This window comes from Heliangelus exortis, chromosome 2 (assembly GCF_036169615.1).
Source record: "Heliangelus exortis chromosome 2, bHelExo1.hap1, whole genome shotgun sequence".
NCBI classification, from domain to species: Eukaryota; Metazoa; Chordata; class Aves; order Apodiformes; family Trochilidae; genus Heliangelus; species Heliangelus exortis.
Genome location: NC_092423.1, coordinates 103,531,620 through 103,546,536, shown reverse-complemented (window position 1 = coordinate 103,546,536; position 14,917 = coordinate 103,531,620). Strand labels below are relative to the sequence as shown.

Genomic DNA, 14,917 nt, shown 5'->3' with positions numbered 1-14,917 from the left:
TTCTTTCTCTCTAAGGTGACCCATTATATGGATCTCATAAAACCCAAGGTTCAAATTTGGTTTCCCCCAATATACTGCTGCACAGGTTTTTTTTGTTGTTCTGCTTTTTTGTTTGTTTAGTTGTGCTTTTTTGTTGGTTTTTTTTTTTTTTAATGAAAACTACCCCACCCTTTTCTCACACAGAAAAACAACAATTGAAATGTGCCATACTTTCATGGTTACCTTCCGGCAAGAAAGGAGGCTGGTCAGGATCCAGGTAGAGCTGTGAGAAGATTGGCCGTGGGACAACACTGCTACATCTCAGAGAAGCTTCTATAGAGTTATGAAGAGCCTCTTCAAAACGGGCAGATTTCAGTTGCCCTGCATATGAATTCCCCATGATCTAAAAACACAAAGAAAACATTTGGTAACAGGATAAGCAAATGCATCTGCAGACCAATTAAAAATGAAGAGTGAAGTCTTATCAAAAGCCACACTGACAGTGATACAGAGCTAGTGTTAGAACTACATGTTCTCATTTCCTTCTCCTTCAGGCAGACTCTGTACTCTTGTTTCAGTAACAGCTTTTAGCACATTTCCAACACATTGCTTTGTGTCTTCTGCATACATGGCCTCTTAACAGCCTCAAGAACCTGCCTGGTGTAGAATTTAATGAAGAGTAGATCAAATCATTATTACTGTATTTTGTGGGGTTTTCAGAGTGGACTACAGAAAGGTACAATAACACAGAAAATTTAAACATCAAGTTTGACTTCATCGCAAGTTGTGTAACTGTTAACATAATTTTACTTGTCAGTATGCCATCATTTGCAGAGAAGTAATACACAGAGACAGCCAATAACTTGAATTTTTGCTCTTGTTAACATTAACTAAAATGATGCAGGCCAATTCTTTGTCTGCAGCTTAGTGTGAGCAGTATTAACTCAAACTGCCTAACCATACTCTTACAACAGAAGATGTAAGTTAAAAGAAAGAGAAATAATTACCACAACCATATGCAGTAAATGTTGTGAGATGTTTTTTCTTTTAAATTATGCTTTAAACCTGTGTAGTGATAACAATAATTTAAATTTCTGCTTAGACAACTAACATTTCTGTTTATATGATGTCATCATATAAGTCATCAATGATGACTTTATTAACCTCATGAAATTTCCAAGCACAGACAGCTACTTCCCCCTGGGTGACATTATACAGCCCACGGCCTGGCATAATTCTGCCCTCAGCCCCATTAGGATATAGACTCTCAATTCTAAGTTTTTAGCAGCAGGATGGCCATGGAAGTTTCACAAAGAGATGAGAGAAACTCACTGAAACATGGTATTTTCCACTTTGCTGGATCATTATACCACACTACAAAGTAGAAAATATCATGTTCCAAAGAAACAGCAATTTAGCATTTTCCAATATTCTGAATACAACACTGCATTTTCAGAGAATTTCATTTCAACAGAGATAATTTTTCCACAACAAAATCAATAGCCAGAAAAGTACAAAACCTTACAATGTTATCTATGTACTTCCCTTCACTAGATGTCACCTAGCCCTATGACCAGGAAGAGACCTTGGCCAGGAAGATAAGTTGGCATTTAGAAAACCTACAATTCCACTCCTGCTTTATCACTGGGTTGCTCAAGGTCCTCAGGGCCACCTGCAGAAGAGCAGTAATTATGACAGCCACTTACAGCAGCCTTTGAGATCTGCTGCTACAGACAAATTGCTAAATATTACTATACTACCAAAATACATAAGCATGAAGCTTATCTAATTACCTCCAATGTGGGAGAGGGGCTCAGTTTCCTGTTCAATTAGACATTTTATACAACTTTGGGCAAAGAACTCCACATCTCTGGCTTAGACTGGTTTTTAGTAAATTCTGGGGCAACAACAATTCCCTGCCCCAATTGGAGACAATGTAGGGATAAATACAATTTCTTAGCATGACACATCCAGGTATTTCAGCAATAAAATATGTAAGACAAGTAGATTTTCTTTTTCATTCTGGAAGTTTTCATTAAATGTGGAATAGCAGGAAGTGTTTTCAAACACACAACTACAAAGTGAGTTAGGGAAAAAGTTACAATGAGGCATGACTAAATTGCAGTACAAGAAAACCTGCCAGGTGCCTGTGAACAAAGAATTGATGAAAAACAATCAAGTGGCTGAAATCCTGGTTTTACTGAAGTCAGTGATCATATTTCCATATATATCAGTGAGATCATGACAAACTATTACATCAATAAATTGCATACCATAAAGTTCTATTTCTATGCTGTGAAGTTTTATGTCAGGTACAGGATTTCAGGAATATATTAAAATGAAAATAGTTTAAAAAATGAACCCATCTCTAGGGATCAGAAAATTTGCAGTTCCCACAGCACATCATGTGCTGAACTCTGCTCATCCTGAACATCTTCTACAGCCTCTGCGTTGTACACAATCTGCACCAATTATTTTCATTTTGATGGGAAACTAATAATAAAATACTTGATGCAGACAACAAAATTGCTGGTGAGCTAAGCCTATTTAATTCGTTTCCCTGTAATCTATACCAAGAGACTTCCTTGTGGATGGTGCCTATTGTGGATGACCCGAGAAGGTTGGGTTAACATCAGCGAAGCTTCGAGCTTGCTGACAGAAAAGAAGATTGCAACGGGGAACGCCAAAAAAAGGAAAGCTTCGGAATCACGACTCATGTGAGCACCGATTTCTGAGGCACGAAAGCGGGAAAGAAGGAAGGCTTTTTTTGGGGGGGGGGGTTGTGTTCGTGAGGGATGGGGCAGGCAGAGGTCCCCGGGGGTCCTGCTGGGCTGTAGTAGGGGAAGGGGGGAGCCAGGAAACCAGCATCAGGGAGCCAGCCCCGGGCAGCTGATTTCCTAACATCGCCTGAGGCCATTAGAACAGCGGGGCCTCATCATCTGGAGTTCAAGGGAGCTGGGGAGGAGAGGAGGAGGCTGGCTCGCTGCAGGGGATGGGAGGTGGGAAGACCCTCTGGCACAGGGAGCTGCTGGGCGGTTCGGGTGGTGGCATCCTAATCCCGCCTGCCTAAAAGCCAGGGTCACCAGTTCGAGGTACTGATGCCTGAAGTGTTTCTGGTTTTGAATCTACCCCTCAAAAATGCTCGGTGCCTTTCGGAAGGGCTTTGCTTTCCTCCTCCCAGCATCGCCTGGGAGGCAGCTCTCGCACCGAGAGCACCGCAGCAGAGGCAGCAGGAGTGTGAGGGGCTTTAAATGGGCTCATGTGTGTGGAGGGGGGTTTAGGAGACTACCAAGAGTCTGGAGGAAAAATAAACTGGCAGTATTTGAAAAAAAAAAAAAAAAGGAAGAAAAGAGAGAAAAGAAAGAAAAGAAAGAAAAAAAGAGGAAAAAAAAAGAAAAGAGAAAAAAAAAAAGAAAAAAAAGAGGAAAAACCCCTTATCTGTTGTTAAGACATCTACCTGCTATATCTGCATTTAAATGTGATGGAAGACAGTGATTTAATGTAACTAAATTAATGCTTGTGATTAAAAAAAGTTATCCAAATAATACGCCTGTCCCACACTCCTATATGGGGCCATTCAATAAAAATAAAACAAAACAAACAAACAAACAAACCCCAAAAACCAAACAAAAAACCCCCACAAAAACAAAAACAAAAAAAACCCCAAAAACAAACCAAAACAAAAAGAAGCCTGTTGCTTTTAGGAGTGAAATTAAGGCAAGTTTTCCCTAAAATTCTGTGCATCTGATGTAGTGCCAGCAGGCTCAGGGGGATATGGGAAAGACAGTGCCAGGCTGGGTGCAGTTGAGACTATCTGGCACAGTGTGTGAGAGAAAATGGAGCTGGACCTGATCAAGGAGCTGCTCCCTGATCTCACACACCAGTTTTTCTTTTGTCAACACTTCACTGCACTGTTGCCCTCCTGTCACCCTCACCTGCACTGTCCTGTACCCAGCCCTACTGGACCCAACTATACTGGAGCCTACTTGGGAGCACAGAGAGGTTTCTAATGGGCAGGAGGTTTGATTTGAGGGTATATAATTATTTCTGGATCTACATGCTCACTAATTGTAGCTAGCTCAGCACAGAGCTGGTTAGATTCCCAGTGGTGAGCAATTTGCACTTCTGTATTCCAACCCTCACCCTTCATCTCTTGGCTGCACTACTGCATGCTTGTGTAAATCATAGGTTGTCTACTTTGGAAACTTCTGAGTTCTGTTTTGGGTTGGACTCTGCAGGATGTTAATATGTGCATTACGCAGAACACATATGTATAGTAAGATCTACTGATGTATATTTCTCTCTTCCCCTGCCACCACCCCACCAAGGGATAAGAATCCATCTGACAACAGCCACTCTCCAGGCTTCCCCTTTTTACCTCACCAGTTTTGCCACTCTTCTCAGGCAGACAATTTTTCTATTTCACGTCTTTAAAACTTACTATAGAGAGATGAGAAGACACAACTAAAACTTAATAATTTCAAAATTAAATCAGCAGCAAAACATGAAATAAGAGGAGAATTTCCTAGCATTCAGATCACCTGCTCCTCCAGTTGCTATCCCTACTCAGGGAACTTCTCTGCAAAGATCCAGATACTAAGGCATTCTGATTCCTACCCAACGTGCCCCCACTGCTGCTATGTTTCTTCAAACCAGATTTCCAAAGCCTACTTCAAGTCTTCTTTGCAGTGGCCCATCACTGAACTGGAGGATTAACTGATAGATTTGCTGGAAGGCAGCCTTAACATCTCAGTCTGGGTCCTAGCAAAGACTCACAAACAAGGCAATCATCAAATTCCACTAACCTGACCACAAGTCAAAAAGTACTAATGCTATAGTTTTTAATAAAAAAGTAAATACATACATTAATTGCAGAAAACAAACCTACAGCTGCTGTAAGCTTCAGACAGACAGAAATGGAAGTAATATAAAGAAAAATTTCAAAGATTATTGTTTTTAGCACTGCAACGCTTAACTGTGTGGTGAAGGACCCAGGGAAATTCTGATGACTCTTCAAGCCCCAAAGCTGAACTTACAAGAAAGTCTTGTCAGTTCAACCAAATAACCTGGTCCTATGCTGTCATCCAGGTTTTCAAAAGATCTGTGCAGAAATATGACACTGGATGTTCAAGAAGAACCTGACCCCAGCTTCCTTACAGCTCCAGAAGCCTTGCAGTGTGTAAGTACTGTAAACACTACTCACTATTAGTCAGAAAAATCAGTCTTCACATACCAAAAAAAAAAAAACCAAAAAAACAAGTAACCTCTGGAAAGTGGATTGTTACCCAACAGCTCTGTGGAGTAGAACTGCACATTGGGTTGAAGGCTCTGCTAGTAAAAATATAATCAGATCATTCAGTACACCAGATACCGCATATTTGGCCTCCAGGTGGGTCATGACCCCAGAGACTTTAAAGGAGAGGAACTGAACTGGAGGATGAGGGAGGGGGTGAGTGTTGTTGTTATGGCTTAAAGCAATTTCACAATTACCTGATAGCGAATGATGAATCTGATGCAAACACCCTCCATTAAGTCAGCTCTATCAAGTCCTTACTTTGTGTTTAACCTAATGATGTAACTGTGTTCTCCAAAACACATAATCTGGCTTCTGATCTGGCCTAACCCCACAGGAAAGTTTCTCTTCAAAGGGAAAGAAAGCAAGTTCCTTCACAAAGGCACTGCCAGGACCAGCACAGCTTCTGTATATCTCGGAGGGTTATCTCAGACAAAGAGAGACCAGGAATCTATTTATGCTGTAGAATTGTTTGGGAACTGGTTGTTTCAGGTACAGCCAACATTTTCTATTTTATACATCACTCTTATTGATGTTCTGGGAGCAGCATTTTTTTCCCATTAGAGCATCATTAGGATGTAACATGAGCAAGCACATAGCAGAAAGGATGGCAGCTAATAATGGCAATAACAAATATAGATGCTCATTAAAAATGTAGAGTTTGAAGCCAAAAGTATATACCCAGCACTAACTGTAGCATTCAGTGGGGAAAGACTTATGTGTGTGTCAATACAAGAGGGCAAGGCAGAGTAGTCTCATTAACAGACCTCTTATCTCATAACCTTTGCAAAATCCCTTTTTCCCCCTCACAGTCCTTTCAAGATCCCGAGCTTTTCACCCTGCTTTTGTCTTGGTTAGAGAAATCCAAATTCAGATGTAAAAGAGTTTCCCACCTTGCCTATGTGGCAAGTGACAGATAAATGATTCATTCATTAAATCATTGAGGAAAAATGAATTATTTGTTTGTATTGACTCTGTTTACAGTGGAATTTCCTTTCCTTTTCACTTTTCATTTTGATGTGAAGAAAACAGTCTTTCAGTCTGATGTTGTCACTAGTGTGTTAAAGAAATGGGAAAGATCAAGAACACCTATTATATTCCTGACAAGGTTCTTTCTCTTATTGCCCAATTAATAGCATCTGTAATTGGAGCAGTGCATCAGATAACCTGGGATTTGTACAATTCCTTGGACAAAGACTGAAAAAAGGGGACACAACACGTCTACATGGAGGATGATGCAAAAGGGTAGCTGTTCCCTCACAACATGAAACTAAAAGCAAATTACAAGTGGTGCTAATATGGAGGCTGCTGTGCCTTTACTGCTCCACCCCTTCCTCCCCAATACCATCCCCACAGTTGCCAGACAGTTTACAAAAAAAAAAAAAAACATCCTAAAGGTAAAATTCACACCTGAACTCAGGATGGTCTTAGTAAATTGAACTTAAATTGAACAAGCTCATTTTTTTTAACTTAAAATTTGAATTGTGCCCTTTGTTCTTTTTAACAGTATTATTTACTGAGCTGTACACATAATGAAGAGTTTACAACTACAGTTAAACAGAGGACACATTGGAAGGTGGAAGGGTACGGAAATCAGAACAAGTCCAGCTCAAGTCAAGATTTACAAAACTGCAGTCCAGTAATTTTAAGTTTCAAGTTCAGCACTTGTGTTTAATTCTAACATCCTGCATTTTCCATCATCTTTCAAACGTTATGATAAAATTATCTCAGAATTGTTAGATGCAATCTTTGGTAATCTGAAGTTTTACAACACTGTTTCATGATTAAGTCTGTGTACTTAGAAAATATATAAACCCAACAATCAGTTCGTACCCCCAGACTGGAGTTGGAGGTAATTTTCAAAGATTTCTGCACATGAAGCTTTGTGACAAGAATGGTACAGACCTTGCACTGGCTTTACTTTTCTTCAGGTTATGGCTCTCATTCAGGTAAGAAATGTCACATCTCAGGTGGGCTGAACTCTTAAGGCACAGCAAAAGGAAAAATGCTGCAGTCAGTGCACTGGGGATGCTGAACCATTCCTCTAGTAAGAACTGAGATAATTTAGGATTAGGTATGTGCCAAACTTCAGTGAATGCTAATCCATCAGTAAAGAGAGGCAACAAGCAGAGGAAATAAATAACATTATCTCACTACTTAATTTACATTAACTCACCTCCAGTGACTACACAATATGCAAAAATGCCAGAGGATCAGTTCTGTGAATAAATTATGCTATGCTAGAAGCATTTAAGGCTGCTTATGCCTACCAGTATCTGGAAAACTACATTGAAAAGTACTTTATAGAGACTTAAACACTAATGTAGCAAAACAGTAGCTGCAGGGTACTTGAAATCCAGGAATGTCTCTTCTACTTTTCCACTGCTAAATTTACTAATGTAAAATTAGTATCAAAAGGTGTGCTGTACATGCACAGTTTGTTTTCATGAGCAAAGCTCATCTTATGCATGTAAATGCTTATGGGCACAAATATGTTCTGCCACCACTTGCACACACCCATACACCTTTAGACTCTTGTCTAACCCACATACATTTGTTCACTCAAACTTCCCCCCCCTCAAGCTTTCTTGAATATACCATTTCCCTCATTATTCCTTCTCTGCCTTCCCACTCTGTAAAAAAGCAACTTAATTAGCAACAGTAAGTAAACAATTTTTTATATTTACAGTATTAGAAGCATGTACATATGCTTTGTAGTCTGCTCCCATTGCATCCCTGGGTGTTTCATGGAAAGGTGGTTCACAGGGTTGTGGATAATGTCATAAAGTAAGGCAACAACAGATTGGAGAATGAACACTATGAAAGAGTGGAGGAGTTACTAAAAATTCAGTTGCCAGTAATAAAAAAAGAAATGCACAGTAGTGTGTAACTAAGATTGAGAGGATCATAGTGGAGTGAGAACCTTACATGAATAGGCCTACATCCTTCATGATAAAGAAGCTTTCAGGATTTAATTAGGTTGATTTAACCTACTCTGACTGAGCCCTTTTTAGAGCCCTTTTAAATGATGTGATGAAATTAGCAGAGAAGCTACTGTGAAGGTTTTCTAGGGGTTTAAAATTAATTTGTAGATGGAGCAAATCCTTTTAAGCTACTGGGATTCTTCACAATGTACATAGGGAATGGAACTATGCACCTTCAACAGAAGAAATCAATTTTCTCTTCTCTTTTATGAGAAAAACCTTTAGGTGAGAAAAAAAAATGTATCACCATGCAAGCCTAGGTTTCAATTTTGAAGTTTTGTTGATGTTAAAATACTTCATTATTTTAAAAGGAGCATGTGCTCACACTCAGATGCTCACACATACGTTGCAGAGGCAGCACAAATAAATCACTATAGAGCACTTCTGAAAATCTCAGCCTCCCTCATTAAAACAAGCATGCTCATACATAGCTTTCCCTGTTTATGTTCTCTGCCCTAAATCAATATGACTATTAGCCACCCTCTTAATGCCAGTGAAGTACAACAAAATCTTTAATGATGCTTTATCCCAGCACTGGAATCAAGACATGCAGTTGCTGTGTAATTTTGATTTTGCAGCTAGTTGCAGACATGAATTATGATTTATTCTCCTAACAACTTAGTGCATTAGCACAGTCAGGGAAGGTACATGTTTGAATCCTTTCAGCTGCCACAGTTAATAACACAGTAGGTAAAAGTAATAACTGTAATGGCATGTAGCATTTTACTGCTTCCTGAGATGTTTTCCTGAGCTCAAATTTGTTCCCCAAATCATTTGATCAAAATTGGTACCTGTCTCCAAACCTAAAAGATTTTTCCTGAAACTTTGTTAATGTTATGTATTTTTCATATACAGAAGTGTACAGTCATTCACTGACAATACATATATTCTACTAGTAATACTTAGATCTTATTATTAGCTAACAACTATATTTAGTAATTGCTAATTAAAACAGACTATTAAGAACTATTAGAGATATAAAATATTTACATAGTTTACAATAATCTTTAATGTAAACTCTATCTTTTCAGATGCATCACTTAATTAATTGAAACCTGTTCTTAACAGACAGACAGTGCAACACTGTCTATTACACCATTTAAAAATATATTTTTATGTGGACTTCTATTTGTTATACAAAAGCTACCATTTCTATAGGAACTTAAGCAAACACACTGCTTGACGTTTTTTAAGCCTGAGCCTGCTAACCAAAATCACACTATTTGAGAGGAAAGCAGCATAAAAATTCACCACTCAGATGAAGAAAAGAGAAGCTAAAACGTAATCCATTCTGACACGTGTCAACGCCAGATTGTACAAGCATTAATCAGAAAAATCCTTAATAAAAATCATCGTAGGTATCTCCATCTGCAGTAAATGTGTTTTCCCCACTTTTTTTTTTGTTTGTTTGTTTTTTGTTTTGTTTTGTTTTTTAAAGTCTTCTCATATGAAAGTGGTAGTAAACAAGGAAGGCAAAGAAAATTTTTACTGCCAAGCAATATAAACTGATTCCTGGTCATTTTGCAGGGACATTATTTATTCTGAAAATTGTAATTCTAACAATATACACTAACAATGCTATTAAAAATATATCTTTCTGAGTAACAGGCACAACAGTAATACATATTACATTGTCACTTAAGCTTCCCAGACCAAGATTTCCCAATTCTTCAGAAACATCCACTCAATATTTTTTTTCCACAGTATTCATCTTATCTGATGCATGTTCTGGTTTGTGACAGCTCTGACAGACTAAAAATTAAGCACTGAAGTAGGACTTTGGAAACTTCAACCTTTTTTTTGCTATTAACAATCGTTTCTGCCTCGCTGAAGCTGGCAGAGCTGGAAATGTAGCACAGCAGTTCTTCAAATATTCAGCCTGGAAGTAATTTTGGGGTTACTGCCTTGAAAAGCAGACAGTCTCTGTGAAAAGGAGAGCACCCTGCACCCAAGAGCCTCGCATGCAGCATTTCCCACATCTCCTTCATCTCTGAAGTGCCTAATCCTGCCAAGAGAACCATGAGTTTTGTTCCTTTCCCTCTCCAGGAAGATGATTAAACAAATCCCTAGCACAGATTTGTAAATTAAAACCAAAATTAAATCACAGAATAATAAAGTAAGTCTTAAGTAATCAAACTTGTCTTCACCAACATATTCAGATAGAAGTCAGTAAGGTGGGCTGTGGGTTCCTCACCTCCTCAAAAATTACTGTTTTCTTCCCTAGAGTTCTATGGGACAACAAGCCTACTCTGAGAGAGAGCTCTTGTTTTTTTTCAAGGCTTGGAAACAATCACCTCTGAAAAAGGAGCCACCAAAGAGGGAAACAAGCTTTCTTCTTTTGTGGAGAGGTTTTGTCAAAATGTTTATAAAGTCTCCTCGGAGCACATTCGTGTGCAGCTCTTTGGAAAATACCATTTTCAAATAGGTCCAAATGATCACATTCCAAGATCACATCTGATCTTGGAATATGTTTTAGAAAGGAAAAAAAACCCAATTCTTCTCTTATCTGAAGATCCCATGCAGTTTCCAGACTGAGAGCCGTATCTAACAGCATTCTTCTGCAGTCACTTTTAGTCCATTGATGCAGAAACAAAAAACAACCAAAAAAACCTAAAAACCCCAAACAAAAACAAAAACAACAACAAAAAAGAACAGCAAAGCCATCTGTTTTCATGGCCATTGCTGTGCAAAAAGCAATGCACTGGACAAGAAAACTCTGCATAGGTCAAAACCATTAACAATCAGCTTCAGCCTAGATGTAATGTCAAGTTTCAGACTCTTCAGCCATTTTTTGCAATCTCTCTGCTGCTGGGAAGCAGTGTCTAAATCGCTGAAATAATTTCTGTTTTAAAACCCAATACATTTATTACATTGTATTTTAGTGGAAATGAACTTCAAAGTGCAGAATGCTTTGCAGTGCACTTCATTTTCCTTCAGCACATGTGTTCCTCATGTGTCAAAGCTGACTCTACTTTCTCCCCTCCCCAGAATACCACAAATTCTTCTGTAAAATAAACAAAGCTCTGTCCAGAATCTCTGAAATTAACAGAGGCAGCCCCCGGTTGAGATCAAAGATACACGTCACTGCTAGACCTTCTGCAACATCTTAGATTTCAGTTCATGCAAAATTTGCAACTAATGGGCAATTGACAGAACAAAACATTAATGTCACATCCAGGGATATATCTAAGAAGAAGAGCTTTGACATCCAAGCTACCTTTTCTAGATACTTAGGAATCCAAACAGATATTTGTGGGATAAATGTCCACAAATGGAATTTTTTTACAATTACATTCAGGTTTAGCAAAGGAAAACATCTTTTCTTAGAAATGGAGAAAAACAAAGTTACATACTATTAACACTTAGCAGGAGAAGGAAACAAGTTCCTATTTCTAATACTTGTATGTGTTCTGTGATGCAACTCATCACCCACTACAATAAATTGGGTATGGGGTCTTTAGGTTCTGGAGGAAGAAAAATTTATAATAAAACATATTAATTGCTTGAGATGTTACATGTGCTTTTTTTTTTTTTTTTTCCTATTTTGGCTTAGTGAGTCAGTAAGAGAGAAAATTTATGTCCGTGTTCTATGGATTTTTGAAGACATGCAAATAAAAATTCCTGTAAATATATACTACATTCAAGAAGTTAGTGTTCATAATATTATGACTCCTGCCACAGCAGAGTATAAATACTATGCTCTGTCTCACTGTGAGCTGACCCACTTGAAAAAAAAAAAACCCACAACAAACACCTGATAAAGACTTCATAGATTCAGAACAATGTTCTCCAGTAAGAAAAAAAATCTTAGTAAGCTATATACTGCCATTTCACATACTTTGAGTGATTAAATTCTAGGAATACAAACAAAATTAAGCATTGTAGTCCACATATGTATTTCTCTAAGCAGTTAGGAGTATACAGTTTATTTTATATACCACTTAATCCCATCTAGATATGAGTAAATTGTGAGGTTCATTGTTTTTAGGGTCAAAGCTGAAAACAGACTCAGACAGACATCTCATTGTGTTCCTACAGCAAAAGCCAATTCAATCGCACTGATAAATAAATCAGCTTAATCCTTTCTTCATTTGCTGTTGTCTTATTGCAAAAGCCTGAAGCTAAAGCCTAGAAAGTCAAAGTTAAGGCCTGACCTTCCATCTCTATCCTATCTGGCCACTCCCTTGTGTACCCCTTAAACACACATGATATCATGTCCTGATGAGTTTAAAAGGGGTTATCAGGAGAATTTCAAGACATGTGTCAGTTTTGTAGCAACATGAATGCTGTGCAAACATCTTCTGTGTTTAATTGGCGATTTGTATTTTAGGAGGTTTACCCATTCCCAATTTTATTTGTTTAAAGGTGCCTTAACCTTGACATAAATCAGTGCTAAGCATCTGCATAGAGTACTTCTGAAGAGCTTAAAAATTAAACACTTTGGAGAGCTATATCTGCAGGAACAGTTCTTTAAAAAAATCTACTCGTCGATGTCCTTGCTCACTTTTTCCCCCTTGAAAAAGGATGCCATTTATTCTTTTTCACCCGTCTTATGGGTGTTCTTGTAAAGATCATGATAAAACACCCAGTTAGCCACTGTAAAAACGCCACCACTGGCACAAATGCTGCCTCCTGGGTACCTTTTTTCTTCCTAACTCGACAATGAGTGTTTGTGTAAGACAGTAGGGCCAAAGAGTCGGAGGCCCCGGGTTGTGTCTTGCAGTCACCCCCCACCCGTTCCAAAGGAAAACAAAAAGCACTGAACCTTTTCTGCCACATGCCCCGTCCTTCCCCCACCACCTCTCTGGTGAAGACAGCCATTATTACATTTCCTTTCGGGTTATTTACAAGGTCTTGGCTCTGACATTGATTTCTTATCTGTTTCTATGGCAAATGTTAAGTGTTAATAAGCTGTCGCTTTCAAGAAAGATAATGCTAAACAAATTGTAGGAATTAATTGCTCAAAACCTACCCTTTAATTTTTTTTTTTTTTTTTTTTTTTTTTTTTTTTTGTGAGCTTTGTAACAAGAACAGCTAGAATTGCTCCAGAGCAGAAAAAAAGCACCACATTTTTTCCCCAACCAATTAATAAATTTTAGCAGATTTTAAAAAGTTACAGTTTAAACTAGGCAGTGCCCTGGAAATCTGAAGCAAATTTGTCAGGGGATACAGAGTAACCAGGCAGGCACAGCTCCCCAACCCAAGTCCCTGAATTTTTAAGTGGAGGTTTTTACTTTTTCAAATATTTCACTCATGGTATACGTTTTAGGATCAAAGGTGAAAGTTCAGAAATCTTTTCAGTTACAGCACCATTAAAATGATGAACATTTGGGATCCCAAAATACACTTCTACTCTAACTGTCCTTTCAGACCTGCATTGACTGCACTATAATAGCTGCCAACATTTGGTAAGGATTAGCCTTTCATTTAGACAAAAGCAAGCATTCCTTAGCTAAATCAGCACTTTTTGCCATCAGACTCATAAAACCTTTTCACAACACAGATTTTCAAGAGAATCCTTTAGGGTTTTAGGATGCTGCTCCTTTTACTAAGTAACAAAATACACCCCAGGGTGTCTCATTGACCGCACTCAGCTGTCCTTTGACCTCCCCAATTGTTTAGCCTAACTTCAGGGCCACAGATTCTGCCTCCCCCCCATCAAAAAGGCTAATGTTGCTTCCTCCTAGCACCTGGTGAAGCAAAAATGCTAGAGGTTCCCCCCCCCCACTCCCCTCCTCGACCATGCCCCAAATACTGCTGAGCAAAGTGTTACTTTGGGAAGGTTTTGGGAACCCACCAGCACTGCTTGGAAAGGGGGATGTGGCCATGACCCCCTTGCTCTGCTCAGGGCTGCCCTTGCCCCAGGGATACAACAGGTCATAAAGCAGGAATAGATCTTCAGCCTTCTGGGTAGGATGGCTATTTAAATGCAACAAGAAACTATGCGAGCCCAATATTGTATTCCCAGACCAGCCTCCCTTCCCCCCTTTTAAAAGTCAGAAAAAAAAAAAAAAAAAAAAAAGACCTGTGAGAATCTCAGTTGGAAGCACAAATCTATCCCAATCATTACAAAGATCTGCATTCTTCTTCCCATTTGTTTTAAACCCCTTTGAGAGGACAAACAAATAAACAAACATCTACCCTCCAAGTGCATAGAGCATATATTTAGATAGTTGCTTAGGTATTTGCAGTGCTTCTAAGCGAAAGGGCAGAAGAAAATTGTTACAGCTTCAAAAGAAGTGTCATTAAATAATGAAGTTGACCTCATTGTGGATAGCTAAGAAAAAAATTAGGAGCACAAATCAGCCCTCCTTGGTGAAGGCTGTTTAATTAAATGTACTGGCTTTTAAGATTTTTGAAGAATGTAGATGTTGTACATGCCCAAAGCAAAAATAAAATTGTTATTTACAGTCCACACTGTTCCTAAAATACAGCTGATGGAAATGAAAACACAGATGCTGAGCACAAAAAAACAATGCATTGTCTGTCAGGAAAGGCAAGTACAGTACCTTCTCAGATTCCTTTTAACCTATTTGAAATGCAGTCATGATTAAAGGATGCAGCTAGGAGTGTGTGAAGCCTTGTTGCAAAATTGCTTACAACTCCTGAACACCTGAAAAACAAGAAGGGAGAAAAAAATTAGAATGACTAATGCCAGCAT

The 14,917-nt window shown here is 38.6% G+C and overlaps 1 protein-coding gene across 16 annotated transcripts in view; it reads right to left on the bottom strand.

Annotated features, from left to right (window-relative positions):
* Nucleotides 1–14,917, bottom strand: part of GREB1L (GREB1 like retinoic acid receptor coactivator) — a 140,169-nt gene that overhangs the window by 62,679 nt on the left and 62,573 nt on the right. For 9 of the 16 annotated variants that reach the window (XM_071737274.1, XM_071737276.1, XM_071737277.1 and 6 more), the window contains exons 2-3: nt 14,766–14,869; nt 211–382 (exon numbers count right to left, since the gene is read on the bottom strand). In XM_071737274.1, coding sequence (XP_071593375.1) covers nt 211–379 — 169 coding nt within the window. In that variant the 5' untranslated portion in view covers nt 380–382; nt 14,766–14,869. Of the gene's footprint in view, nt 1–210; nt 383–7,177; nt 7,327–14,765; nt 14,870–14,917 lie in introns of all 16 variants that reach the window. The other 7 variants (XM_071737279.1, XM_071737282.1, XM_071737283.1 and 4 more) reach the window with 2 other exon arrangements.